Genomic DNA, 25,536 nt, shown 5'->3' with positions numbered 1-25,536 from the left:
GTGTGTGTGTGGTGGCCCCACTCACCAGGGAGGCAGCCGCTGCCTGGGCAGATGCAGAGGTCAGGTGTGCCAGCATCTGTTCCACCTGGGCCAGCTCCTCGGCACTGATGTAATCTGTGTCTGGGGGTGGTAAGAGGTGTCAGGCTGAATGTGGGTCTAGGACTCAGTGCCTCTTGAGTAGCCCTAGCCTGGGGATTTGCTTTTTTTGAGACTCCTGACCTGGCCCAGCCCCAAATCCCTCTTCCCTGACCCACCCTGGCCAACTCACAGCTCTGTAGGGAAAAGCGCTTCCGGTCAGGCGCAGGTAGAGCAGTGCCAGGGGCAGGGGGCTCTGGATGCCCCAGAAGATAGCGTATAGAGCGAAGCTGGAAGCAGGGATCAGCCAGGAGCACTGATGTGGCTTTCTCTGTCCTAGGTGGGAGAGGAGAAAAGAGTAGTCAGGAGACTGGGGCCTACCTATCTGAGAGCAGTATCTGTTGGAGGGGTTGGGGTGGGGTGACAATCCAGCCCACCCCATATCCCTGCTTCTTACCCTCCCCAGAAAGTCCTAGATCCCAGTAAGGACCTATACAACCCGGGTACCAGTTTAAGGCGGCTCAGGGGCACCACCAGAGGACAGTGCAACTACACCTGCCACCGAACATACACTAACCCTTCAAAGGAAACAGCAGTTTAAAGGCGGGCTTCCCAGGCTTCCCTGCTACCCTTTCAGGGGAGATGGGCGCTGCGGGAACCTGCCAACCAAGTGCAGGCTGAGGAATTGGGGCCAGACTGGTGGCCATGAGAGGCCCTAGGGTTGTGGCTTCCCCGCCCCCTCCAGCAGGAGCCAATGGAGCCCGAAGCTCCGCCCCTGAGTAATTGCTGCCCCGCCCCCCCCCCCCCGAATATTTAGAAGCTTAGTGTGTCCGGGAAAACACTCCGAGAGCTGGGGAAACGAGAGAAGGGAGTGCAGAGTGGAGCGCAGTCCCAGCTCAACCTGCAACCAGGGAGCAGGAGCGCCGGCTGTGTGGGGTGGAGCTCGCGTCCTGCTCCCCCGGCCTTTCATCACCGGGCACTTAGAGCCAGAGCAGAAGGGGTGAGTCCCGGAGCTGTGCCCCACGCAGAGCTGCCTGGTCCCACCCCAGGTCTTCCCCGCCATGACCTGGCCGGTGCTGCTGGGTGCACTACTGTGCACAATGCGCGTCGGATCAGGCACCCCGGACTCCGAGGGCTTCTTACCCCTTGCGCCCCATAACTGCCCCCACAAATGCATCTGCGCTGCCGACCTGCTGAGCTGCGCCGGCCTTGGGCTGGAGGACGTGCCGGCGGTGTTACCTGCGGCTGCTGCTCAACTCGACCTGAGCCACAACGCGCTCCGGCGCCTGCGCCCTGGCTGGCTAACGCCCCTCTCCCAACTGCGAGCCCTGCGCCTGGGTCACAACGAACTGGAGGCACTGGGTCGCAGTGTCTTCACCAATGCCAGCGGCCTGCAGCTTCTCGATTTATCATCGAATGCGCTGCGGGCGCTCGGCCGCCACGACCTGGAAGGGCTGGGGGCGCTGGAGACGCTGTTTCTGTTCAATAACCGCCTGGCGCACTTGGACCGGCTTGCCTTCCAGGGCCTGGGGGCACTCCGCCTGCTCTACCTGGGCTGCAACGAGTTGGCATCCTTCTCTTTCGACCGCCTGCATGGTCTGAGCGTGACCCACCTCCGCACTCTGGATCTCTCCTCCAACCGCCTGGGACAAATCCCTGTACCCGACCTGGCTGCACTGCCGGCCTTTCTCAAGAACGGCCTTTACTTGCACAACAACCCACTGCCCTGCGACTGCCGCCTCTACCACCTGCTGCAGCGCTGGCACCAGCGGGGACTGAGCGCTGTGAGTGACTTCGCACATGAATACATGTGCCTGGCTTTCAAGGTCCCCACCTCCCGCGTGCGCTTCTTTGAGCACAGCCGCGTCTTCGAGAACTGCTCCGCTGCCCTGGCTCGCGGCCTAGAGTGGCCCGAAGAGCAGCTGCAGGTGCAGGTGGGTGGGTCCCTGAGGCTACACTGCAACACCAGTGCCCCCGCCCTGCACGTTGCCTGGGTCTCACCCCAACAAGAGCTGCTGGTGGCGCCAGGATCCCGCAATGGCAGCATTGCGGTGCTGGCTGATGGCAGCCTGGCCATCAGAAGAGTGCAGCCATGGCATGAGGGTGTCTTTGTGTGCCTGGCCACGGGGCCCCGCCTGCATCACAACCAAACGCATGAGTACAATGTGAGCGTGCACTTCCCGCACCCTGAGCTCGAGGCTTTCAACACCGGCTACACCACGCTGCTGGGCTGCGCGGTCGGCCTGGTGCTGGTGCTGCTCTACCTGTTCGCACCACCCTGCCCTGGCTGCCGCCGCTGCTGCCGCCGCACCTGCTGCTGCCGGCCCAGAGCACCCAGCCCACTCCAGGAGCTGAGCGCACAGTCCTCGGTGCTCAGCACCACGCCGCCCGACGCACCCAGCCGCAAGGCCAGTGTCCACAAGCATGTGGTCTTTTTGGAGCCGGGCAGGAGGGGCCTCAATGGTCGTGTGCAGCTGGCAGTAGCTGAGGACTTTGATCTCTACAACCCCATGGGTCTGCGGTTCAAGGTTGGCTCTGAGTCCACTAGTTCCACAGGCTCTGAGGGGCTGGTGATGACCTAGGCTGCCCAGGGCTCCCATCCAGGCCACCGCCTGCCTGCTGCTTGCCCTGCTCCCTGCTGCCACGCAGAGTACTACCAGCTGCTGGGGGGAAGCACTGGGCTAGTCCTCTGCCTACACCACAGTGGCCCCACTCACCAGTAGAGGGGTTGGGGTCCCTGACCACTCTCCTGCGTCGCCTCAGCACAGGGCCTGCTTGGGCCCCCTTTCCTTGGGACGTGAGGATTGGAACCAAGGCCCATCAGGAAGAGTCCTTGCCTTGGAGCCCAGGTCACCCTTGGGCCAAGGTAGCTCTCCAGGAGTGGTGGTGAGGAACTGAGGCATAGCCACTTCCCCTCACCCCCAAAGGGGGTAAGGGAGTGGGCCACAGGGGAAAGGGGAGGGCTCCAAAGGAAGGCCTGGCCCCCACCCCCAGGGTGGAAGGAGGAAACAAGCCCCCCTCCAGTGAAACAGGACTTGATGCACCAACATTCAACCTACTTCCAGCTTCACAAATCCACACAGAGTCTATTGGGCAGGCAAGGCTCCTCAAGAGACCCCGGGGGGCCTGGCCTGGGCCCCAGCCTGGGTGGCCCTGCTCCCTCTGTGGCCAGGAGCATCACAGGCCACTCTGAGGGCAGGGCCTCTCCCATGGGCTCACAAGACAGCAGCAAGGGGCACTGTGGCCCTACGTCCCCAGCTTTTCAGCAGTAAAAGCCTGCTGAGCAATGGCCAAGATGGATGGGCAGAGCCGGGTCTCTGTCCCTAGAGGGTAGAAGCCTCTTAAGGGCTGGCACTGGTCTCTGCCTAATGGCAGAGGCAGGGCCCTGGCTTCATATAGCTCTCACCGCTCCCACTGCAGGGAGGCAGGGAAGGGGGGCTGGGACCCTCCTGTGTGGGGGCTGAGATGGGGGCCCCTCAAAAGTCCTGAATCTGACTGTCGTGGAGTTTCCTAATAAAGGCAGGACATGCTCATTGCCGGCGCCTTCGCAGACACAGGTAGCAGTGTGCGCTCAGTCTGGATCTCAGCGGTGCTGTCCTAGACATCCCAGGATGCCACCTCCACCCCGCCAGAGTCTTGGTGCCCCTGCCCCACCTGAGGCTCTGACCACGGGCTGAGGGATCCTGTTGTGCTAGAGTCCCCAAGTCTCCTACTCAGCCACTGCTACTGACACCTACTTAGGCATTTTAGAGCTCTCCACCCTTCCTCTACCTCAAAATCTTATCCTGAGGTCCATTTTAGAGATGAGGCAGAGCTGCAGGGAGGCCTGTCCAGCCCTGTCCCCATCAGACACAACCAGCTCCCACAGGGGCCCACAGTCCCCAACACTCACCCTGAGGCTGGGCCATGCACCAGGAGCCGCACCAGGATGCCTGTCACCGCCACCAGGATAGGGTAGTGGTCCACACTTTCCAGGCCTGAGAGAGGGCAAGAGGGGATGCGCTACTTGCGCCCTCCCACTGCAGGGGCTCCTGGCTAGCCTGGCTGGTGCCACCTCCCTTCCCATTGTCCTCCCCACAGTGGGGTGCACTAAGGCTGGGGGTGCCAAGCCTGGCTGTCCTGGTACAGAGTAAAGAGTGGTATCACTGTTCCTAGCCGAGGAAGCAAGGCCTGGTGTGTAGAGTGCAGGGCCCCTAGGTCCTCACCAGGCAGCCACAAGGTGACCACACGGTCAAACAGGTTCCGCTCCGCCGTCACCCGGTTCAGCACCTGGTTCAGCAGCTGTGAGGGCAGTAGTCCACTGGTGGCTGGGTGGGCTCACCCTCAGGGCTTCCCCAGGGTCCCACCGGCTCTCCTTGCCCCGATGGACACACCTGTGCAAGACGCCGCAGCAGCATCTCGGAGGTAGGCTGAGTGGAGTCAAGGAATATCTCGGGCACCAGTGTGATGGTCATCTCCAGGACACGCAGTAGGCTGACTGAGAGGTCAAAGCAGGTGGCACACACCTTGAGCTGCCGGGTGTCCACAAAGTTCCTCTCTAGGCGTTCGACAGCCTGCTGGATCTGAGCAACGGGCGGGCGGGCACAGTCAGTGGCCTGGCCACAGCACCAGTCATGCCTCATCCTCCACCCCACCCTGACCCACCTCCTGGATCATGCCGATAAACTCGGAGAAGGCCCAGTTGAGCTGGTTGAGGACGCTATTGAGGAAGCTGGGTGCCACGTCGGGATCCTGGCGCAGCAGGTCCGCCATGTGCTGCTGCAGCAGGATGGAGGGACAGGGCTCTGCAGGGACATCAGGGACTCCGGTCAGGGGCCCCGTCTGTCTGCCTCTGTCCTAAAGTTGGGCCATTGGTGTAAGGACAAAGACAATTCTGGGAATGCTCAGGTCACGAAGGCAGAAGGGCAGGGCTAAGTCTGCCTAGCAAGCCACAGCCTGCAGTTGTTTCCAGGCGTGGAGCAGCCCCCAGCTCCAGCCCGAGCCCCAGCAAGTTCTCATCCACAGGCCCTCTGGGGAGAGCTAGACATACACAGGGTAACCTAGACCCCTTCTCACTCATACCAAGGCCAGCTTCCCCAAGCACCTCCTCTAAGCCCTGTCGTCCTCTATTGTCCTCTGCTGCCCTTGGCCTGGCTTTGGCATAAGGCCGAGGTGGTGGGCGCCAAGTCTGGGCTGACAGGCAGCAGTAACTAGAGCCCTCAGCTGCAGCAGGGCTGGGCAGACCTCCCCCCTTCCCTCATGCAAATCAATAGTTCCTGCAGCCGCAGAGCAGCCCCACTGCCACTCTCCCCTTGCAGCTCAGTTCCACCCTGAAGGCAGGACCAAGGCGACTGGCAAGGACTCATTGTGTGACTTTGCACAAGGCACTCAGCCTCTGGGGACACCCTTCGGGCCAAAACACTGCCCACACAGGCAGAAACACACCATGTGGGTCAAGGAGAGCCAGCAGGTGGGGTGAGTTTAGCGTGCAGCAGGCAGACCGGCAGCTGGACCACCCAAGACCCCGGCTGGCCGAAGGAGGGTCCTCAGGCTCACAGGGCTTTGCTAGACCATGGCCCCAGAAGAGAACATAGCCTCTGCTTCCAACCAAATGCCCCTTCCTCCAGAAAGCCCCATGAACAGCCTCTAGAGCCCTGTCCAACTCCAAGTCTGTGCCCCCCTGGACTCAGGTGTCCAAGTAGATGGCAAAGAAGAGGCAGAAGGACATGGCGCTGGGACAAGGCTGGAGGTCAGGGAGCACAGTCCTTGCTGCACAAGCTGTCAGCAGCCTGGGAAGACACTGCCTCTTTTCACTGTGACCCAGGCAGAGCTTTAGGCCCAAAGGGTACAAGTGGGACTGGGGAGCAAGGCGAAGTAGTCCCAGAGTATCCCTGGGCTAGGGGTACGAAGGGGAACAGAAACTCCAGGGGATAGACAGGGAGTTTGGGGCCCAACACAAGTCCCAGAGAGGGGCTGGAAGAAGTGGGAAAGTCTGAGAACCCAAGAGCAGTGGACAAAGGCCACTGCCTGCCCGGCCTGGATACTCACTCTGGAGGCTGGGCAAGTTGGCATCCTCAGGTTTGATTTTCAGCAGGTGTGGCAGCCGTGTATAGCGGTACCCGAACCCACAGCCCTGGGGATAGGGTCAGTGGAGGTCAGTGGGGCAGGGCCATCCTTCATTCCAGCCAGCCACAGCCACCTCCCCTCTAGCCGGGCTTACCTTCCAGAGCCTCACCAGGATCCAGTTGGTCTGGGCCCAGGGCCGCTGTTCATAAGGAGCCAGGAGACTCCTCACCATGGCGATACGCCTACGAGGGCAAGAGGTGGCAGGCCCAGGATGAGGCTGGGCGTGGTGCTGCTAAGGGCAGGGTGCACACCCTACCCGCAGCCCCTACTCACTGCTCCTCAGGGATCCGCTCCACAGCCCGCAGGGAGTGTGGGTAGCAGACGTAGCTGGCCAGGGCCTGCATCAGCGAGTCACGGATGTCTGCGGGGACATGCCAGGCCTCAGCAGGCGCCTAGTATGAGCCCTGACCCCCATGCCTCATGCCCATCTGGCCAGCATTTTGTGCAGAAAATAGCCAGCCAGAGATGCCATTCCATGCCCATCCCCTGGGCCCTCTGCAGGGCACCTCACCAGTGCCCACGATGCGTGTGTCGGCAAAGTGTTTGGCAAGGATGGCAGCCAGGCGGGTCAGGGTCTCTTCATAGCCTGCAGGGGGGGAGTAAGAGCTGTTGGCTGGGAGTGGGGGCTGCAGAGGCAGGCGTGTCCCTTGGCAGGGTGGGTGGGCTTGGATTCACCGATAGCTGGGGAAAGGCTAAGGCACAGACTCCCTGTGGGGGAAGGCAGTCCTTGCAGGAGTTCTGACTGGGACCAAACCCATCTGAGCACACACACTTGATGGCCCAGTAGTCAAAGCCCCCTGGGCAGCCACAGCTCTACCTCTAAGGACAAAGCTTGCACTGAGGTCCAAGGTGAGGCAAGGGCAGGCCACAGCCTGATCCAGACATAAATCACCCAGCCCAGCCTGGAATCAGGGGTCTGCATGAAGCTGGGGCTCCCATGTGGCCCCCAGCAGGGCTCCACCCCTTGCTGTGATCTATGGAGACAAACCACTGCCCTGCACAGCTGCCACACCCTGTGGCAGTGCCAGGGTGGCAGGGTGAGAGGCCAGTTGGCTCCTGGACACAGCAGCACCAAGTAGAAAGTGAAAGCAAGGATCCGTTTTGCCTGTTTCCTGCCCCAGCACTGGGGAGGAGCTTCTGGTTCTGTCGTACTGGCACCAGGTAGGGCTCTCAGCCACGTGGACGCTAGCAAATGCTTGTCTGATGCAGGCAGAGTGGAGCCGGCTGCCTCCCCACCTCCCCACGCGCATGCATGCTGCTGGGCCATGACAGCCCAGAACAGGACTCCCAGGGCTCTCTCCAAAGGCCCCTCTCCGCCCCCTTCCAGGCTGAATGGCCCCCTCACCTGGGAGCTCCTCCATGCTGTGCACAGGGCCAAAGTAATTCTTGAGAGCACTGTAGCTGTTGATGGCCACACTCAGGTAGAACTCGGGCATGAAGGCAAAGAGAGGACCTGTGCGGTCACCGTGCTCAACGGTCCGCAGACAGACACGCAGCAGCCAGTAGATGTCCAGCATCTTCTCCTGCGGGAGGCACACAGGGGCCACAGTGGGCATGGCCAGTCTGGGAACCAGAAAAGGCCTCCCCAGAATGAGACATGAGAACTGAGAACTGATCCCAGGAAGTCAAGCAGTGGCTCAGGCAGGGTCAGTTGAGCACTCAGCAGGCAAGAAGGGTGCCCCGGCCTGGAGAACTCTGGGTTGCTTTTTTTAAAGGCACAGAAGGCTTGAAGTGAGAGGGCGCTGTGCGACCACAAGTTTGTCTGGAGCACTGCCCAGTGCAGAAGGGACTGCAGAGGAAAGTGGGGTCGGGGGGTGAGGAAGCCACAGCCTCGTCTAGGCCCAAGAAGCAGGCAAAGGAACTGGATGGGCAGGAAGAGGGAAGTGCCGACAGCTGTGGGGGAAGGGGATGGTCGCACCAAGGGTGGGGCACACATTTCTGGGGGTGATAGAGCCTCCATGGAGGTCACAAGAACTGGAGAAGTAGGCCTGGTGCAGGGCAAAGGGATGTGGCTTAGCACAGTGAAGCATGGGTGCCTGCAGATGCCCTTAAGAGGTGGCACCGAGGAGGCAGAACTATGGTCTGGAGCCCAAAGGGGAAGGTGGTGAGCAGTCAGGAGGCAGCGTGACTGCTGGCAGGACAGAGGCCACAGAACGGACAGAAACTGCTAGGGCCCCCTTCTCCACAGTATGGTTCCCAGAGAATCTGTCAGGATCCCACAAAGGGGACCAGATTTCTCAGGTCCCAGCCCAGACTCAGAGCACCCGCATCTTCTGGGGAGGAGCCCGAGCTCATCTGGGCCGTACGGCGGCTCTCTGATGAGCCTTCGAACCTTCGAAGCCAAGGAGAAGATGTAAGCAAGACGTCAGAGGGGGCCCGGGCGCCACATGGCAGCGAGCCGGAGGGCCAGAGAAGACCGAGTCTGGGTGCGGGGGAGGCAATGGCACCAACTCGGCCACGGGGCCGCTGTAATGGGATGGAAGTGTGTCTGCAGAGGGGTGGATGCTCGAGAGAGACCTTGCAAGACTATTTCAGAGAAATGGAGGAGCCCGTGCTGGGCCATGAGTGAAGATGAGGTGCTAAGACACAGAAGGAGAGAGTGGGCGCAGTAAGTCAGGGAGGGTGTCATGGGCCTTTTCCTTTACTGGTGGGAGAAACTGATAGAAAAGGAAGCAGGCGTGTGAGCTCAAGGCACTTCAGTGTAATAAGGGCTGTATTATGACAAGCCCACAGCAAGCACCACTCTCAATGGTGCAAGACTGAAAGTGTTTCTTCTAAGAGCAGGAACAAGGCAAGGATGCCTGCTTTCACCACCTCTGTTCAGCAGAGCACTGGAAGTCCTAGCCAGTGCAACTCGTTAATAAGGAGTAAAGGACACCCAAGCTGGAAAGGAGGGAATACAGTTATCTCTGCTTGCCGGTGACATGACCTCATATGCAGAAAACCCTAAAGATTACACATACACACACAAAACCCTGTTAGAATTAATAAATGAATTCAGGGAATTTGCAGGATACAAAATCAACACATAAAAATCAGTTGTGTTTCTGTGTACTAGCCATAAACAACCCAAAAAGGAAATCAAGAAAGAATTCCACTATGTTAGCATTAAAACAATGAAGGTAAAAGTTTACCAAGGAGGCAAGACTTCAACACTGAAAATTACAAAATGTCTCTGAAAAAAATTTCAGAGGCACAAGTAAGTGGCAAGACATCCCATGCTCATTGACTAGAACATTTAATATTGTTAAGATGTTAATACTACCCCAAGATCTACAAATGTAATGCAATTCCTATCAATATCCTAAGGGCATCTTTTGCAGAAATAGAAAAATCTATCCTAAAATTCATATGGAATCTCAAGGGACACCAAATAGTCAAAAACAACCTTGAAACAGAACCAACCTGGAGATCTCACACTTCTGATTTCAATTTATTGCAAAGCTACAGTAATCAAAACAGTGTGGTCCTAACATAAAGACAAACACACAGATCACTAGAATAGAAAAGAAAGCCCAGAAACACACACACATAAATAGTCAAACGATTTTTGACAAGGGGCCAACAATATGTCCGTTCCTCAAAAAAAATTTTAAGTCGAATTACCATACAATCCAGCAATTCCGCTTCTGAGCACAAATCCAAAAGAACTGAAAACAGGGCCTTGAAGAGACCTTTGTACACCCGTGTTCATAGCAACATTACTCACAACAGCCAAAAGGTGGAAGCGACCTGAAGCCCATCGATGGCTGAGTGGACAAACAAAATGTGGGATATAGTACAAGTACATTCACAGCGGAATACTATTCAGCCTTAAACGGAAGGAAACACTGACACAGGCTTCAACATGGGTGAACCGTGAGAACATTATGCCAAGTCAAGTAAGCCAGTGACAAAAAGACTAATACTGCGTGTGACTCCGCTTGAATGAGGTACCTGGAGGGGTCAGATTCATAGACAGAAAGCGGCACGTGGCTGCCGGGTACCGAGCACGGGGGAATGAAGAGTCAGTGAGTCTAAACTGCAGTGTGGGGAGATGAAAACATTTACAACAACGTAAATGTACTTCACACCACTGAACTGTACACTTAAAAGGACTGCGAAGGTACGCGATGTGTGGCATTTTACCACAACTGTGAAAAATGGATAAGATGGTGCACTTTACGTTATGTATATTTCATCACAATTTAAAAAGGTATAGAGATGGGAAGGCGAGGTTCCTAAGAGGGTGTGGGAGGCAGTGGCAAGAGTGCCTGGGAGGTGGACAGGCAGGAAATCCCAGGGGTGGGGAGAAGTGCCCCAACCTTCCTTGGACTTGAAGGCAGGGTGGTCTGCAGCAAGAAAGGGGGGCTGAAAGGTGGGGAGGGGCTGGCTCAGGGAGGCGCCAGGAGAAAAAGCAAGTAGAGATGGCCGGTTAAAGACAGGGACACCAAGGGCCTTAATCACCGGGTCATGGGGGCAGGACCTGCCCAAGGAGGCAGACCAATGCTGACATGGCACCTGGGGAGTGTCCCAGGGCACTCACTAGTGGGGGAGAGGTGCCAGGACAGGGAAAGAGAGAAACCAAGTCTGGAGGGTCCGGGGCCTGGGGGTTGAAGCTGGTCAGGGGGAGCCTGCCCTCTGTCTGTCTCCCCTTGGGGCTGACTGCCCAGGGACAGCAGAGCCTCGTATTTCTGATTCACTACTGAGTGTCCCTAGTGTCAGGATGGCACCTGGCCCTCTCCAGGCTCTGGGTACATGTTGTCGAATAAGTGAGTGAGTGAATGAGCAGAGGCAAGCCAGTGGCCTCAAAGTGGAAGTGAGTCCAGAGGAGATGCAAAGAGCGAGGGTGAAGCTCGGGGGAGGCCACAGAGACTGTGATGCACTGGGAGGGGGAGGCAGGTAGAGACAGGCTCTGTTCAACTGAGGATTTATGAGCTGGAGGGGAACTAGGGTGTCTAAAAATGGCATCTACTTAAGTTCATGGGTCATGAGGTTCAGGGGACTTAGAGGGAGGATGAGGGCTGGAGAGGGAGTACATGTGTGCCAGAGGCCCAGGGCAGCAGGGGGCATCGCGGGGCTGTCACAACCCTACCCAACCTCCGACCAGTGAGACTGGGGAGGGCAGCAGCCAAAGGCCGAGGCCACATCTGCTCACCTGGGAGTAGACAGTGGCATGGACCCAGGCAAGACGGCGACTCAGGTGATCCAGCTTTTCTGAGAAAACTTTCTGGCTCTTGGTCAACTCCTCAAGGATGTCCTTCCTCTGCCACCCAAGGAGAAAGGACAGTCAGGACATGGCCCCACATCCACGTAGCCACATAGGGGCCCCATGGTGCCTGGGGCAAGCAAAGGGGGGTAAACCCCACTCCTCTCTTCAAAACACTCCTCTGCCTCTGACCTGCGGGTAAGCCTGAGCAAGCCTCTGAACAGGGCAGGGCATGGTCATCCCCTGGGAATGTGGAAGTGAGATGCAGCTGGGGGTTTGTGAGCCCCTCACTATGACAGCCCAGGGGCTCCACAATGAACTGCTGCCAGCTGGGGACGGGTGGCCTGCCAGGGTGGCGCAGCCTGGGCACGCCTGGCCCTGCTCCCCAGGCAGGGTGAGCTACAGGAGGGGGCTCCCGGGGAGTGGGGGAGCCAGGACCCGCTTCCTGCTGACTCTGCAAGGGGCCGAGGAAGCACTCAGCACTGAATCCATAATTGATGAGGAGAGTGGGTGTGCTGAGCACTTAGCTGGCCAGAGGCGGGGGCACCTTGGCACAGGCCACGGCTGGTTGATGGGACTCAGATCGTGCCCGGACCTGGTGCCAGCCCCCTCTCACTGACCTGCTATGGTCAGGGCGGGGGTGGGGACAAGAAAAACTGCTGAGGTCACCCCCAGAGGCAGGGCCAGGCCAGGCCAGATTTCCTCTGTCGACTGCCCTGGGTGAGCTGCCCCAGCCAGAGACCTACCTGCCCGTCCAGGTCTTACCCGCTTGGGGCACCGACGGAGCTTGTCCTCTGTGTTCCTCAGAGCCATCGCGTACTCGTTGACGTCATCAGATACACCCACCATCTAGAGCATTGGACACCACGTGCCTATGGTGACCCTTGTGCACCTCACGCAGGTTTCTCAGACCCAGCCTGGACCCCAGCCCTGGCAAGCTCCCAACCTTAGGCCCCAGACAGTACCCTCTCCACAAAGTCAACCAGGTCAGGCCTAAGCAGCACTGGCAGGAACCTGTCCTGCTATGGCCTAGGCTCACATGCATGATCACGTCCTGGCAGCCCTGCAGAACCGGAGCACACATGCACACGCACACGCATACATGCAACATGCAGAACTGCATGCCATATACATGGACCAACGGTCAAGACCTTGCCCAGCTGCTGGTGGACGCTGAGGTTGTACATCATGACAGCACCATCAAGGACTTCCAGCAGGGAGTTCTCCGTGAGGGGCTGCTCGGGCTCCTCAGGCGGCCGCCCCAGCAGCAGGCCTTCATTCCAGTGGCTGCCCTCAACTGGGGGGAAGGGCAGGGTCAGGGCTGGGGCTACTCCAGTTGTCTCCTAAGCCTGCAGAGCCAGGATAGGCCTCACAGCAGAAGGGAGCCCTCTCCCGGTTCTGGGCTCAAGGAGGGACTATACAGGGAGGACATGGGGGAGGGGCAGGGCAAGGTCCTGTAGCACCGGGACCTATTTCTGTGGCATTGATTTCCTGCCTTGAATGTACTTCCCATGCCCTTGAGAGGCTGCCAGGCCAGGGGACCAGAGGGGAGGGGAGTGGATCCTGGCTTTGCCCGGGGCAGGAGCTGTATGTGATAGGAGGCCCCATCGGTGCCGTGCGTGGCCCTGCCTGACACCTACTGTCCTCCCGGGTCCTCTGCTCTGCGCTCAGCGTGCGGACCTTCACTTTCTCCGAGGTGCTCAGAGGCCGCCGTGGGGTCATCAGGCTCACAGCTGCTGTGCTGAGGAAGCGGTTGGCTCGGCCCAGGGTTGGAGAGCTGAGCCAGCCGGGTCGGGGCAGGGGCAGCGCACCCCCAATGGCCAGGGCCTGCGTGGGGCGCTGTGGTGGAGAGAGGAGGCCAGACGCCACTCAGCTCCCTAGGACCTGGGCCCACTCAGGGTTCCCCCGATTCATGGGGCTGGGGACTGGGAAAGGAAGGCTTGTGCCTCCACCTACAGCAAGGACGTCTGCCCTTGAGGAGCTCCTTGCCTGTATGGAGGTGGACAGCCCTGAGTGACACCCCTGCCCTTCTGAGAGAGTGAGGGGGGACAGGCCAACACGAAGCCCCCTGCCTGCCCCTACCGGCACCTGGGCGGCAGCAGGAGACGGCTCTTCGTCTCCGTCCAGGTCATCCATGGTGGCCGCCTGGAGCTCCAGGGGGTCGATCAGGATGTTGGCCTTCGAGGCAAGGTCGTCTGGGAAGAATGGCAGGAGGGCTCTCAGTCCAGTGGAGGGTGAGGGGTCAGGGGGGAGCTGCCCAGGACTGCGAAAGAGCGCCGTTGGCTGGGCAGGAGGTCTGGCAGGGCCCCATTTACCACTGAGTCTGTGCCTTACCCCTGCACTTACTCCAACAGCCTTCACTTTGCATCCCGGAGAGTCTTGGAGTCCCACAGAGACTTGGCAACAGAAGGCATCCCATCATACCCTCCCCGTCAGTCCCTGTCTCCCAGGACCTGAGCTTTCCAAGTGCCCCCACTCTTCCTCCCCTCTACTTCTCTCACTGCCCTACTGTCTAAGCCTCTGCTCACCTCACTCTGCACACTCCCCCTGGGGTCCAGGCCCAACCACAGGCTTGTTCCCATCTCTATGCTGACAGCTGCCCACACCAGCTCCGCCTCCAGACCAGGCCTTGGTCCTGGCTGGGCCCCTCACATGCACCGAACTTGTCATCTCAGCCTCCTCCTGCAGCCCCTTCCTGATGGTGCCCCATCCCCACAGCCTCTGGCAAGAAGCCTGGGGTCACCCTTGACTCCACCTCTCCACCCACACCCTCCCCATACCTGTGCTGCCTGAACAACTGGTCACCCTGTCTCCTTTCTTGACCCTCACAAGGCAGCACCCCCGACCTCACTCCCCTGCCCAGCAATGAGCCTACAACTGCCTTGTAGCTGGCGAGGCCCTCAGACTGTGCCCTTGAGACTCCTTGGCCTCATTTCCCATTGCTCCCTGCCTCACTTTTCCTCTCTGGCGCAACGGTTGCTTCCATCTCTGGGCTACGCTGGGTTCGGCTATGCTGGGTCATCCCTGCCTTTGCCTGTGCTGTGCTCAGCCACTTGTGCTCATCCCTAAAAGCAGCTTGGGCAGCAACTGCCCCTCCCACAAAACCTCCCACCCCAGTGACCTCACCAAGATCCCATGGTCCCCACTCTGTCAGCACACCTGCCCCTACTTAATTATGAGGCTCCCAGATGTCCCCTGGGGTGGGTGCTCAAGGAAAGGGATAGCTGGACTCAAGACAAGAGGCAGAGTGGGCAGATCAGCACTTCCCTGCCCAGAAGGCTGATACTTGGGCGCCCTCTAGTGGAAACAGGATGGCTCAGCACTCATGGCAGAACTGGCTCAGAGACTGCCCTGCCCTGACCTGCTCGCTGCCCACAGGCCTGCACTCACCTTTGAGGGTCTTTCGAAGGTGTGAGAGGAGGCCTCCCAGGCGCTGCTGGTCGAAATAGTCCACCTTGCCATTATAGAAGACCTGCGGCGGGACGTAGGCCTCTGCAAGAAGTTGGAAGCCAGTCCAGCAGTCAGAACCCAGCAGGAAGACTCCTGAGAGGTTGCCCCCTCTATTCTGGCCTAGCATAGAGGGAACCCCCGGCGTTGGCCACCTACCCACCCAGGGACACAGCGTGGCCTCTCCTACCTCCTCCACCCTCCTCCATTCAGGTCAGTGCCAGCAACCACACAACTTGGGATGAAGGGGGCATTCTTAGCTGTGGGTTGCTCAGGGGAAAATGCGAGCCCTGGCCCAGCCCTGTGGGGTATCCCCCAATGCAGGGCCCAGAAGGCTTCCCCTGACCCTTGAGGACTGTGTCACACACAAACACAGGGCCCCAGCACCTCAAAGCCCAACCAAAGCATCCCCTGCACAGGACTGCATAGTGGGTTGGGCAGGCTGGGATCGATGAAAGGAGCCTGTGGGAACAGTCAGTGCTAACATGGGCTCGCAGTCCTAGAGTGCAGGGCTCCTACTGCCCAAGCAGAGAACCCACCTGTAGGTGGAGAAGGACTCCACTGGGCAGGAGGCCTGGGACGGTTCCATCCATGCCCACCCTCAGCTCAGCACCCCATACCAACACCAGGGTTTGCCTTGTGCCTGGCTCCACCCAGCCTCTAGGACCCAAGGCCTGGGCCCCACTCACCCTCACTGAAGGAGGCGCGGGGGTTGGAAGCCTTGTACTCATCCCAGTAGTAGCGCAGGGCAGAGATGAGCCGGTGCAAGAAGCAGACCATGTACTCAGGGGGGCAGAGCAGGGGTATATTCTGTAGGCACAAGGCATAAAATATGCAGCTGTTCTAGCCCAGAGCCCAGCCCACTCCCCATGCAAGGCCTGCCCAGGATCCTGGGCTGGGCAGGGAGGGCAGAGTACCAGGGCTAGGTAGGAAGGAGGCAGGCTGAGAGGTAGCAGAAGCCTGGGTTCAGACCCTGCCACACAGCCAGGGGGCTGTTGTAGGCTGGCCTGGTGGGCACCTACCCCCCTGCCGCTGGCATTCTCCTGCAGAAACTTCCGGAACTTGGTCAAGAAGATGTACCTAGAAGCTTCACCCTTCAGGGGAAGGGAAAAGGAAGCTGCAATGAGCTGAGACTGGCTGCAGACTGGACTGGTTCAGTGCTGAGCCTGAGCCTGGCCCCTGCCATGGGAGCTGAGCCTGCCCTGCCCTCCCAGCCTGGGACCCACAGGTGCCTGGGAGACACTCACCCCATTGTCATCTTTATTGTTCAACAGCAGCTTCAGGATCTGGACCTGCAGTTCTTCCACCACTGGGGGTGGGGTGGGAACAGGACACTGAGCCCTCGGCAGAGCCCTGCCCTCAGCTTCCCAGGGAGAGGAGGGGGGTGCAGGCTTGGATGGGGTGCCACCACCAGGGACCCTGAGACCAGCCTGGGTATGGTCACTACCAAGCACCCCCAAGTACACATGTGCACACATCCGCCAGCCCACCCAGGCCCAGGCAGGCCCGACCTTCGATGCGCTTCTTGAGTCTCTGGCAGCCCCGCTCATAGGCACGCCTCCGCAGCCGCTCCTCGGCTGTCTCATCCTTCACCTCCTTACTGTCTTGGCCCTAGACAGGGGACAGGGAGGGAAGACAGCAGGGCTCACCCATCACCCCAGCCCTGGGCCAGCCCTCCTCTGGCCTGCCACCCCTCCAGCCCGCCCACCTCCCTGCTGGAGCGGTGGGGCCACCAGGTGGTGGGGATGAGCTCCTGCAGGCCCGCCTCCTCCACACGCAGCGGGCTCTTGATGTGAAAGAAGACGGCAGACCGGAGCACATCGAAGCTGGTGCTTGTCAAGGCAGAGCTCTGCTCATCTGAGGGCACCCCACACATCCAAGGGTCCCCCGGGGAAGCCCTGCCCACCTCTGCCGTGCCCACCACAGTGCTCTCACCACCCAGGTGCCATTGCTACTCTGCTTGTCTCTCCGTGAGCCCCAGGAAGGCTGTGGCTGTCAAGCCCAAGCCCAATCCCCAGCAAGTGCGCAGTAAAGGCCTGTCACAGGGACAGGTGACTGTGGGTCAGGCTGAAGAGAGAGCGCCTGGTGGCCTCTCTGTCACCCAGCTTTGCTTCTGCCTCCTGGAGGCTGAAGACCCAAGAGAGAGAAGATGGCTACTAGCATAGGCCTCCTAGCCAGGGGCCCGAAGCTCCACTTTCCCTCCTATTCTATTCGCGCATCCTCGACATTCTGGGGGACTAGGAAGAGCTGACTTCCAGATCTCGGGAACCCCCAACCTGGAACGTGATTGAAGTGCAGCGCTTTGGCTGAAGGGCAGGCCCTGTGGTGCCCCCACACCTCCACGTAGCCCAAGGATCTGCAGCCACCTGGAGATCCTGCTCGGGCTGGCCAGCCAACCAGGGCCTCTGCCCTATCCTCCCTGCTTTAGAGAAGGTCCTGGGACAAGGCCTCACATACTGGGTGGCTCTTGGTCCTCCTGAGCCTCCCTGGGGACCCCTGGCCAGAGGCACACTGGCCTCTGCCCTGGCCTCTGCCAACCACTGGGGGTACATGCCTGGACTGCCGGGCAGCAAAGGAAGGATACAGAATGTTGCTAAGCAGAAACTTGCGGGTCTTCTCATGCCTCAGGATGGCGATGGTGAGCCGCAAGTAGTGGATCTATGGGGAGACGGTGCTCAGAGTGGGCAGGTGAGGCCCAGGGGCTCAGGGCAGTGGCATGAGCACCCACTTGCAGGCTTAGGTCGGGAACGATGGGTGAGAACCGGTATAGCCGCAGCAGGGACATCATCAGTTGCTTGAGGCAGTCATGCACCTCGTAGTCCTGGGAGAGAGAGGCGAAGTTGCACACCAAGCAGGCTGAGGGCAGGCTCCCAGGCAACCATTCCCTAGACCCCATCCCAGTGGAGCCCAACATCCCAGCCTGAGGCCCGAGCTCAGGAGTCTCACCTCCATGAAGAGCCACAGGAGGTCCAGGACCTGGCATACAATGGACTGCCCCTGCGCGGGGGTGCCCTTCTCCATGACGCCCAGGAGGAAGGTCGTGAGCACCGACTCCACCAAGTACACCTTGCGCTGCTCCAAGGATGTGCACTGGTGAGGTGGTGGCCTTCCACCCACTCAGGGCACCTGTGCCATGGCATGTGGTCGAGGCCACAGGCATAGATGGACCCTTGGGCCCCCTTAAGCAACCCCTCTGGGGCTTTGCCAATGCAGCTCCCTGGCCTGTGATATCATGGCCCCTCAACCTTCCTTCTAGGACATCCCAAGACTCTCAGCTGGAAGAGTCTCTTCTGTTGCTGGGTGACATCCTTGGGGTCCGAGGTTTCTGGTCACACAGGGCCCCTGCTGGGTGAAGGTGCAGACCTCATGCACCTTGGCACCCTAGCCCCTAGCACAGGTGCCTCTAGCACGGCTGCCTCTTCCCCTACCCATGTCCCCTCACCAGGAGCGGCGCAAAGCGATGGAAGATGTGGGCCAGCGTGAGCAGGACAGTGGGCTGGCCCTGCAGCCGCCACTCGGAGCTCTCCTTCTCCACCAGCCGCCCCTCCTGTGGGGGGGAGGAATGTTAGGGGCAGAGGGTGGTAGAGGCCCACAGCTCCCCCAGCCCAGACTCTGGCTCACCACGGGGTCCAGCTCCACGCTGAGCAATGCCCGGAAGCAACCCAGCAACTTCTGTGCCCGTACCAGGTCGGCACGCGGTGGGTCCTGCAGGGGCCGGTAGCCTGCCACTGGGTAGGTGTCACAGAGTTAAGCCAGCACTACTGCATCTGTGGCTCAGACACACCTGTGCCCCCTCCTGCCCCCAAGACCACTGAGCAGGGGCCTGGGCTCCAGGGCAGGAGGCGGGGCCTGCTTGGCATCACTCCCACGCTTACTCTCTGCAGAGTGACACTCTTGCTACTATGTGCTGTTCGTCTGTTCAACAGAGACGATAATGGTACCCACCTAACAAGGTTGCTATAGGAACTATTGTCCTCAGCCCTCACCGAAGCTGTGCCCTACTCACTCCCGGACACAGCCAGGGCCCAGGCCCTGCCCAAGGAGCTCCTGGGGCAGGGAGCTGCCCTCAGCTTCCCTGGGATTTTCCAAGCCCCTCCACAGCCTTCTTCCCAAAAGGATATCGCAGAGGACGGCTGCCGAAGTTGAAGGCCACGGACTCCTTGAAGGAGAGGCTGATGGCTGGGAAGTAGGCCATGCCTGGGCCCCGGGATAAGTTCTCAAAGGCGGTGCCCAGGGACACGCCATTCCTGGAGCAGAAGGGAGAGCCTGTGAGCCAGTGCTAAGGCCCCTGCTGGGGCTGTCCACCCTCAGGTCACCCCCTCACAGGGACGGGAAACTGAGGCAGCCCGGGGAGGTCCCCGAGGCCAGATCTGAGGAGGGATGCAGGAGACTCACAGGCAGAAAGAGAGAGTGCCATCGTCCAGGTCAATCAGGCAGCTCACGATGTCCCCCGCTGCCCATGCCTGACAGGGGAGGAGCCTTACACATGTGCAGAAGCCAGGGAGCCTGCCCACTGTGCTCCCTGGGCTGCGTCTCTACTACCACCCAGAAGAGACCCGAGTCCCTGTCCCCTCCCTGGTGCCCTACAGTCCCTCACAGCTTCCCAGTGGCACCTGACAAGCTGTGGAAAGGACACGGGGCAGGTGGGCTACAGGGGACTCGGCCCTCACCTTGCCGTAATTTGTGGTGGTTACGTTCCACTTGCGCACCCGGTTGCCATCGTAAGCATAGGAGTTGTGCGTATCTCCAACCCCCTCCTAGGGAGGATGGTCTGTGAGGTCCAAGAGAGGTGGGCCGGGGCAGGGCCAGAGCCCAACAGCCACCAACCTTGGACCCGCATGGCTCCTGGGGTGGGACACGTTCCCAGAGAGCAGTCGGGTGAGGGTCTAGAGGCTGTAGTAGGAGAGGTCTCCCTTGGAGGGCCCCACCCACACATACCTCCTGGTTGAAGCGGCAGTTGATGGTGCACCAACCGATCTGCATGAGCCCCTGGGAGGAGATGAGGACCTCGTAGACCCATTTCCCTGGAAAAAGCCAAGTAAGGCCCAGCAGGCAAACAAAGACTGCCTTCCACCTCCAACCTTCTCCCAACTCCCTGAGCCAGAGGAGCACGGCCTCACCTTTGTACACACAAGTGGTAGAGCGGATAGTACCAAAGTTGCTGTGCCCAATCACCTGGTGAAGGAGAGGGGTGGTGAGCCTCCTCCCAGGCACACAGGGTGCCTTCCTGAGGGAGAATGCCCCATCCCTCACTCTGCCCGCCTTGGTGGTGCGGGCCTGTTGTGGCCAATGCTGCCCTGTGCCTGAGCAGAGTGGGAGGGACTAGGCCTGCATGAGCAGGGATCCTGAGCCAGGAGCATGATGGGAGGGGCTCATGGCTGTGTTGGGAACACCTTGGGGCTGGACTACTTCCAAGAGGATTTCAGGGGTATATCAGGAGGTTTCAGTGGCTTGGGACTCAATCTGCCACATCAGGAAGGGTTTGTGGCTGCAGAACCATCAATAAAGGCAGGGACACCAGAATACATTGGGAGGAGTTTAGAGAGGTGTCAAAAGGGGCTGGGACCCGGGGTTCCATGCCATGCCCTCACTCACCCCCAGGAGGTCATCATCCACCAGAAGAAGCCCTTCAAAGCCCCCCGTGTGGTCCAGGACCACAGTGGAGGGGCCAAGCCGCCCTTCCGCCTGTCCTGAAAAAAGGAGGTGGGCGTGGGGTCAGGCAGGGCCCAGAGCACACTGAGCTCACCAGGGCAGCCCCAGGCCCTGGCTCCCTAACCCCACTCCAGAAGCTGCCACATACCCTGGCTCTCCTCATCCTCACTGTCCACCTGTAACAGCTGGTCCAGATGCTCTGGCAAGTTCTGGAAGTTCAGGGGTTTCCTGGGAAGAGCAAGAAGCTGTGAGGGACCCAAAAGTCTTTAAAACCAGCCAGATGACACTAAACCCTCTCCTGCTCTGTCCCCTGAGCTTCAGAGGGTGGCTGCCTAGACTCCAGAAAAAGGGTGGTGCTAGTCCTAGATTCCGGCACCTGGCGGGTGAGAAGGCTAGATTATCTGCAAAACTAAAAATGTGGTGCTCTCAGGACTGTTAAACAACGAGTCCTCTCTAAGTCTTAATTCCCTCATCTATAGAGAGTGACACAGCTGTATGTCAGAGATGCTGCAAAGACTCCAGGAACAACATATGCTCCCTGTATAGCTCACAACCTGCCCGCTCGCAAAGGTGGCTACGTTGATTATACTGAGGAAAGGAAGGCTGGAAGAATTGCTGGTCCCCAAGGTAGTCAGTACCACGGACAGCTCATCCAGCCCTTGACCCCAGCCCTGATTGATGCTCCTCTGGGGGCAGACTTCCAGTCTCCCCACCACCCAGGCAGGGAAGTCTGTGTGTGGAATCAGACATATCCTGGCAGTATGAAGGGCTCAGCCCTCTGTCCTGTACCAACCTGTACAGGCCAGCAGAGCACCCGTCCCAGCCGAAGGGACTGGGAAAATCTGTCTGAGTAGCCCCCTCACCCTCCCAGCATACATACTCAGAGGAGAAAGGGCTGTCTCAGGTCGGCCAGCTCTGCCCTGAGTTCAGCTGCTAAGAATAGCAGGGAATGGGGTGGTGGAAACTAGCAGGTCTCAGGCAGAGGAGAGGCCCAATACCCATCTGGAGCCAGGCCACAGACTGCCGGCACCTGTTCTTCCACCTCTGATCTTAGCTCCTACCCCATTCTTCTGCCTAGCGAGTAGCGTCGGGAAGGGGATGCAGATGGGCCAAAGCACCCATTTTCTGGCAAGGTAGCTTCAATCCAGGCTCAGGGACCACATGCTCCTCTCTGGCTGTGAGCTCCTACTAACCCAGAGCTGCAGGAGGCAGAGATGCACAAAGCCATGTAATTATATGTGGTGGCCATATAATGGGGTGCTCAGACAGTAGTGTTAAAGGCTGCCGCCAGTCTCATCTCTGAATACCCCAGTGGTCCAGGGATAAAGGAGGCTTCCTTACTAGTTCTTCCTGGCCCATGCCTGGGAGGGATACCCTGGTCCTATGCCTGCTCTCCAGAGCAGCTGGGGGCAGGCGACCTGAGACAGCCTCTCCGAGTGCCTGCACCACTGCCCATCTGGCCAAGCCCAGCACTGCCTGCCCTTTGTGGACTGCCCAGGGTTTTCCATCCACACAGCCGCTGACTGATAGCCCCGACACCTGCTTTCCCTCCTGGCAGCCACAGCATCAGCAGCAGCAGGCTCATTTCTGGTATCACATGAAGTAGGGATCAGATGGCCCTGGGAACAGTCCTGGGCTGGGGCTGGGGTGGAGGCAGGCAGCAGCCCTCAAGAAATAGGAACCCCTTGGCCACCACAGACACTTAAATGGAACAGGCAACAAAGCTGCCCTTTGTGCCCATCCAGAGAGTAGAGACTGTGAAAGACAGAATAGCCCCGGCTGGCAAGAGGCTGAGTGACGGGACACCCAGGCCTCCCAGTAAGGAGGCAGAATTTGCAAGAAGTAATTTAGCAACAGTCTTAAAAGTGATTGCAGCCCGGCTAGTGTGGCTCAGTGATTGAGCATCGACCTAGGATCCAGGAGGTCATGGTTCGATTCCCGGTCAGGGCACATGCCTGGGTTGCAGGCTCGATCCCCAGTACAGGGCATGCAGGAGGCAGCCGATCAATGATTCTCTCCCATCATCGATGTTTCTATCTCTCTCTTCCTCTCTCTGAAATAAATTTTTTTAAAAGTGACTACAGTTCAAATACTCCAGCCACATGAGTCCAAGCCTGGGCATCATCACAGCATGTCTACAAAAAAAGCAAAAGCAAAGACCCCTCCAAACCAGAGCATGGCTGAGAGCCGACCCATGGCCCTAAAAGATACCCACTAGGATCAATCTGTAATGTAGGAAAACACTCAGAGGATACCATTGGGTGGCAAAAACAGGATTTAAACTTCTCAATATTTTTGGAGGTGAGTGATATGTCCATTATCTTGATGGTAGTGATGGTTTCACAGGTTACCCCAATTAAAGCTCCCTTTAAATAATGTGGTTTATTGTACGTCAATAATTCCTCAATAAAATTTTTTTAAAAAAAAGGACTGATGATGACAAAAAATTTTAATTAAAAAATGTATTTTTATACAGCATAATCCAAACTACATAGATTGTGAAATCAAGAAATCCTGCCCAAATAGTCATATTAGAATAACGAGATGATAGATGCTCTTTCTTCTAAGTTTTTGCTAAAATGCACTTGTAACTTTGATATGGATTAAACTTAAATGCATTAAACTTGCAAGGAAAGGGGGCTGGTGAGGTCTGTACTTTAGAGATTCAGGCTGAAGCTGCAGAGGGCTAGGGTGGGGAGAGGTGTGGGCAGATGCTCACAGGGTCAGATGCTGACTGTGGAGTAGGTGCTACGCTGAGCACTGACTGCACCACCCCTCTGACCACTACAACTCCCTCAGAAGGAAGGTACTTGCACTGTCAGGGGAGAGGAAGAAGCGGAGCCCAGAAGGCAGACACCAGAGGTCCCACAGCCAGGAGCAGCAGTGAGAACGAGACCCAAGCCAGCCTACCCAGAGCCCAGGCCCTCCTCCCCACAAGGCGGCCTCTAGCCTCTGGTCTGGTCCTGCAGAGGGAGGAGGGCTACCCACCAGGCCATACCTGCTGGTGGCTGCGGCGGGTGTGTGCTCAGGAGAGGAAAAGACGCGGTGCAGGTAGTCACTCAGTAGCTTTTCGTGCACAATGCCTGGGCCACAGGTCAGAAGGGAGAGAAGGGTCATATGGTCAGTGCAACTCTCAGCTCTGCTAGCCTGAGGCTTCTGGTCCTAAGCCAGCCACAGGGGTCAGAAGAGCAGTCATGCTGGGTGCACTGCTCCCTGGCAGCTGGTAGAGAGGAGCTGGCTGACAGGTAGGAGGGGTGCAGCAAGGCCCGAGGCTCACTGGACCTGGGACTTTGCTGCCTTGGTCTCTTCCTTCTCCTTCCCTCAAAACAAGGAGCCTCCTCCCAGCCCTGCCAGCCCTTACCTGTGACCCTGGGTTTTTCATCGTCTGAGGTAAGCCCATAGCTCTTGCGGGAGAAAGATAAGCCAGCCCCCTTGGATGCCATCCTTCATCTCTTGTGGGCAGCCAGTGGTCCTGGGGGCTGAGGCAGAGGCAGAGGTTGTCCAGTTGAAGCCAGCCAAGGGCTCCCACACTGACCTCAGTCCTAGGGTGGCAGGAAGTTTTGGGAGCAGGTGAGGCCAGGTGCACCCATACTCTTGCATGTACTAACACAAGGCAGAGGAAAGCAGGGACTCCCAGCTTCCTACACAGGGAGGGAGGGTATGTAGGACCCCACATGACAGGTCCCCCACCATGTCCCAGTGCTCAGCACCGGGCCCCACAGAGCAGGTGCCAGATATATGTTTGTTAAACCAAATTAAATGCCTCAACCTTGGGAAAAATCAGACCAAAGTGTCCAAAGTGAGATAGCCTAGGAGCAGAGCCCTTCTCAGTCAGAAGCCACACTGGGTCCAGCTAGTATCCAGAAAAAAGGATATACCCTACACCACATTCCCCCTAGGGTAGCCCACCATCCAGGGCTTGGAGCCATCTTCAGCTACAAGTCCTGCTGACACCCAAGGCCAGGACCTCCTTCCTCAGCTCCAGGATCCTCCCTTCTCTTGGCCAAAGTCCTGCTAGTTTTCTTGCTCCCACTCACACACACTGCCTCCCACCCCATCAGAGCACCACCCTTGCCCAGTCCTCATCGCGGACCCTGTTGATCTCCCCACCGCTGTCCCATCCCTCACTGGGGTGTTGCTACAGCTGCCTCAAAAGCTGCAAAGTCGCTGGTGCCAGCCTCACTGTCTAAAGCTGTCCCGTCCAACACAGTAGCCATTTAGCAACATGTGGCTATTCAAATTTGAATTAAAGTTAAAAAAATTTTAATTCAATTTCTCAGTTATATTAGCCACATTTCAAGGATCCAGTGGCCACAAGTGGCTAGTGGTTAATGTACTACACACTGAAAATACAGGACACTCCCAAAAAGTTCTCTACACAGCACTGGCCCGGAGCCTGGCCCTCTAGCAGGGCCTCAGCGCTCGGCTCTCTGCGGCCCAGCCCCTTATCTCACCCCAAACAGGTCCTCGGCTCACATCGCACGCCCTTGCCCCTTCCCACCCAAACCACGCCTGCTCCTCGCGAAGGCGACTCCCGCCCGGCCGCCCCGCGGGCCCTCGGCCGGCCGCCCGGCCGCTGCCCGCCTCGCACCAGAGCCGGTGCCGGGCGGGTGAGCCGTGGTCTCCCGTCCGATCGGCAGACCTTCCAGGCATCCACTCTGGGCGTGTCAGGTGCTGAGGACCCAGGTGAGAGGCGGACCTCGGCTCCGCGCGGGGGCTCCCCGCCACGTCGGTCCTGTCCGGCCCGGCCGAGAGATCCGGGCTCGGACCAGAACCGAGCCCATCGCGGAGCCCAAGGGCGCGGAGGGCAGGGCACGTCTCCCCCAAGTCGCCGCCACCCGGCCCCCAGATCCGGAGACTCCTTCAGGCCAGCTCCAGCCCGCAGCCCCGCACCGCAGGCCGGGAGCCCGCGCGGCCGGCGCTCCGCACCGGGCCGGCGGGGCCGCGGGAGGAGCCGGGGACCGGCCCCGCTCGGCGCCCAGCCGCCCCTCACTCACCCAGCCGCCGCCGCCGCGTCCGGGCTCACAACATCCGCCCGGCCTCTCGGCTACGGCGCCCGACCGGGGCCA

General features: G+C 59.0%; 2 protein-coding genes across 5 annotated transcripts in view; one reads left to right on the top strand and one right to left on the bottom strand.

Moving 5' to 3' along the window:
* Positions 1-25,536, bottom strand: part of RNF123 (ring finger protein 123) — a 26,170-nt gene extending 634 nt beyond the window's left edge. Inside the window, exons 1-37 of one of the 4 annotated variants that reach the window (XM_081160402.1) lie at positions 25,465-25,536; positions 23,829-23,946; positions 23,466-23,550; positions 20,616-20,695; positions 20,411-20,505; positions 19,936-19,990; positions 19,754-19,839; positions 19,486-19,572; positions 19,211-19,278; positions 18,937-19,062; positions 18,437-18,551; positions 18,258-18,362; positions 17,762-17,887; positions 17,544-17,636; positions 17,400-17,473; positions 16,524-16,641; positions 16,327-16,426; positions 16,063-16,124; positions 15,838-15,909; positions 15,505-15,625; positions 14,759-14,860; positions 13,451-13,563; positions 13,009-13,207; positions 12,520-12,665; positions 12,134-12,217; positions 11,318-11,425; positions 7,526-7,703; positions 6,692-6,766; positions 6,454-6,541; positions 6,275-6,362; positions 6,103-6,187; positions 4,720-4,859; positions 4,449-4,637; positions 4,281-4,356; positions 3,968-4,052; positions 269-411; positions 26-120 (exon numbers count right to left, since the gene is read on the bottom strand). In XM_081160402.1, coding sequence (XP_081016528.1) covers positions 26-120; positions 269-411; positions 3,968-4,052; positions 4,281-4,356; positions 4,449-4,637; positions 4,720-4,859; positions 6,103-6,187; positions 6,275-6,362; positions 6,454-6,541; positions 6,692-6,766; positions 7,526-7,703; positions 11,318-11,425; positions 12,134-12,217; positions 12,520-12,665; positions 13,009-13,207; positions 13,451-13,563; positions 14,759-14,860; positions 15,505-15,625; positions 15,838-15,909; positions 16,063-16,124; positions 16,327-16,426; positions 16,524-16,641; positions 17,400-17,473; positions 17,544-17,636; positions 17,762-17,887; positions 18,258-18,362; positions 18,437-18,551; positions 18,937-19,062; positions 19,211-19,278; positions 19,486-19,572; positions 19,754-19,839; positions 19,936-19,990; positions 20,411-20,505; positions 20,616-20,695; positions 23,466-23,550; positions 23,829-23,910 — 3,744 coding nt within the window. In that variant the 5' untranslated portion in view covers positions 23,911-23,946; positions 25,465-25,536. Of the gene's footprint in view, positions 1-25; positions 121-268; positions 412-3,967; positions 4,053-4,280; positions 4,357-4,448; positions 4,638-4,719; positions 4,860-6,102; positions 6,188-6,274; positions 6,363-6,453; positions 6,542-6,691; positions 6,767-7,525; positions 7,704-11,317; positions 11,426-12,133; positions 12,218-12,519; positions 12,666-13,008; positions 13,208-13,450; positions 13,564-14,758; positions 14,861-15,504; positions 15,626-15,837; positions 15,910-16,062; positions 16,125-16,326; positions 16,427-16,523; positions 16,642-17,399; positions 17,474-17,543; positions 17,637-17,761; positions 17,888-18,257; positions 18,363-18,436; positions 18,552-18,936; positions 19,063-19,210; positions 19,279-19,485; positions 19,573-19,753; positions 19,840-19,935; positions 19,991-20,410; positions 20,506-20,615; positions 20,696-23,465; positions 23,551-23,828; positions 24,010-25,464 lie in introns of all 4 variants that reach the window. The other 3 variants (XM_081160404.1, XM_081160401.1, XM_081160403.1) reach the window with 3 other exon arrangements.
* On the top strand, positions 1,054-2,742 carry AMIGO3 (adhesion molecule with Ig like domain 3). Its single transcript, XM_081160405.1, has one exon. It carries the CDS (start codon positions 1,137-1,139, stop codon positions 2,655-2,657), a length of 1,521 nt encoding a protein of 506 aa, XP_081016531.1. The 5' UTR covers positions 1,054-1,136; the 3' UTR covers positions 2,658-2,742.

The sequence above is a fragment of the Miniopterus schreibersii genome, assembly GCF_964146895.1.
Source record: "Miniopterus schreibersii genome assembly, chromosome: 15".
Taxonomy (NCBI): Eukaryota; Metazoa; Chordata; class Mammalia; order Chiroptera; family Miniopteridae; genus Miniopterus; species Miniopterus schreibersii.
Note: the sequence above shows the minus strand (reverse complement) of the source record. Positions and strands in the feature narration are given on the sequence as shown.

Coding starts and splice junctions, on each gene's coding strand:
- AMIGO3 (XM_081160405.1), top strand. CDS start 1,137: ATGACCTGGCCGGTGCTGCTGGGTGCACTACTGTGCACAATGCGCGTC.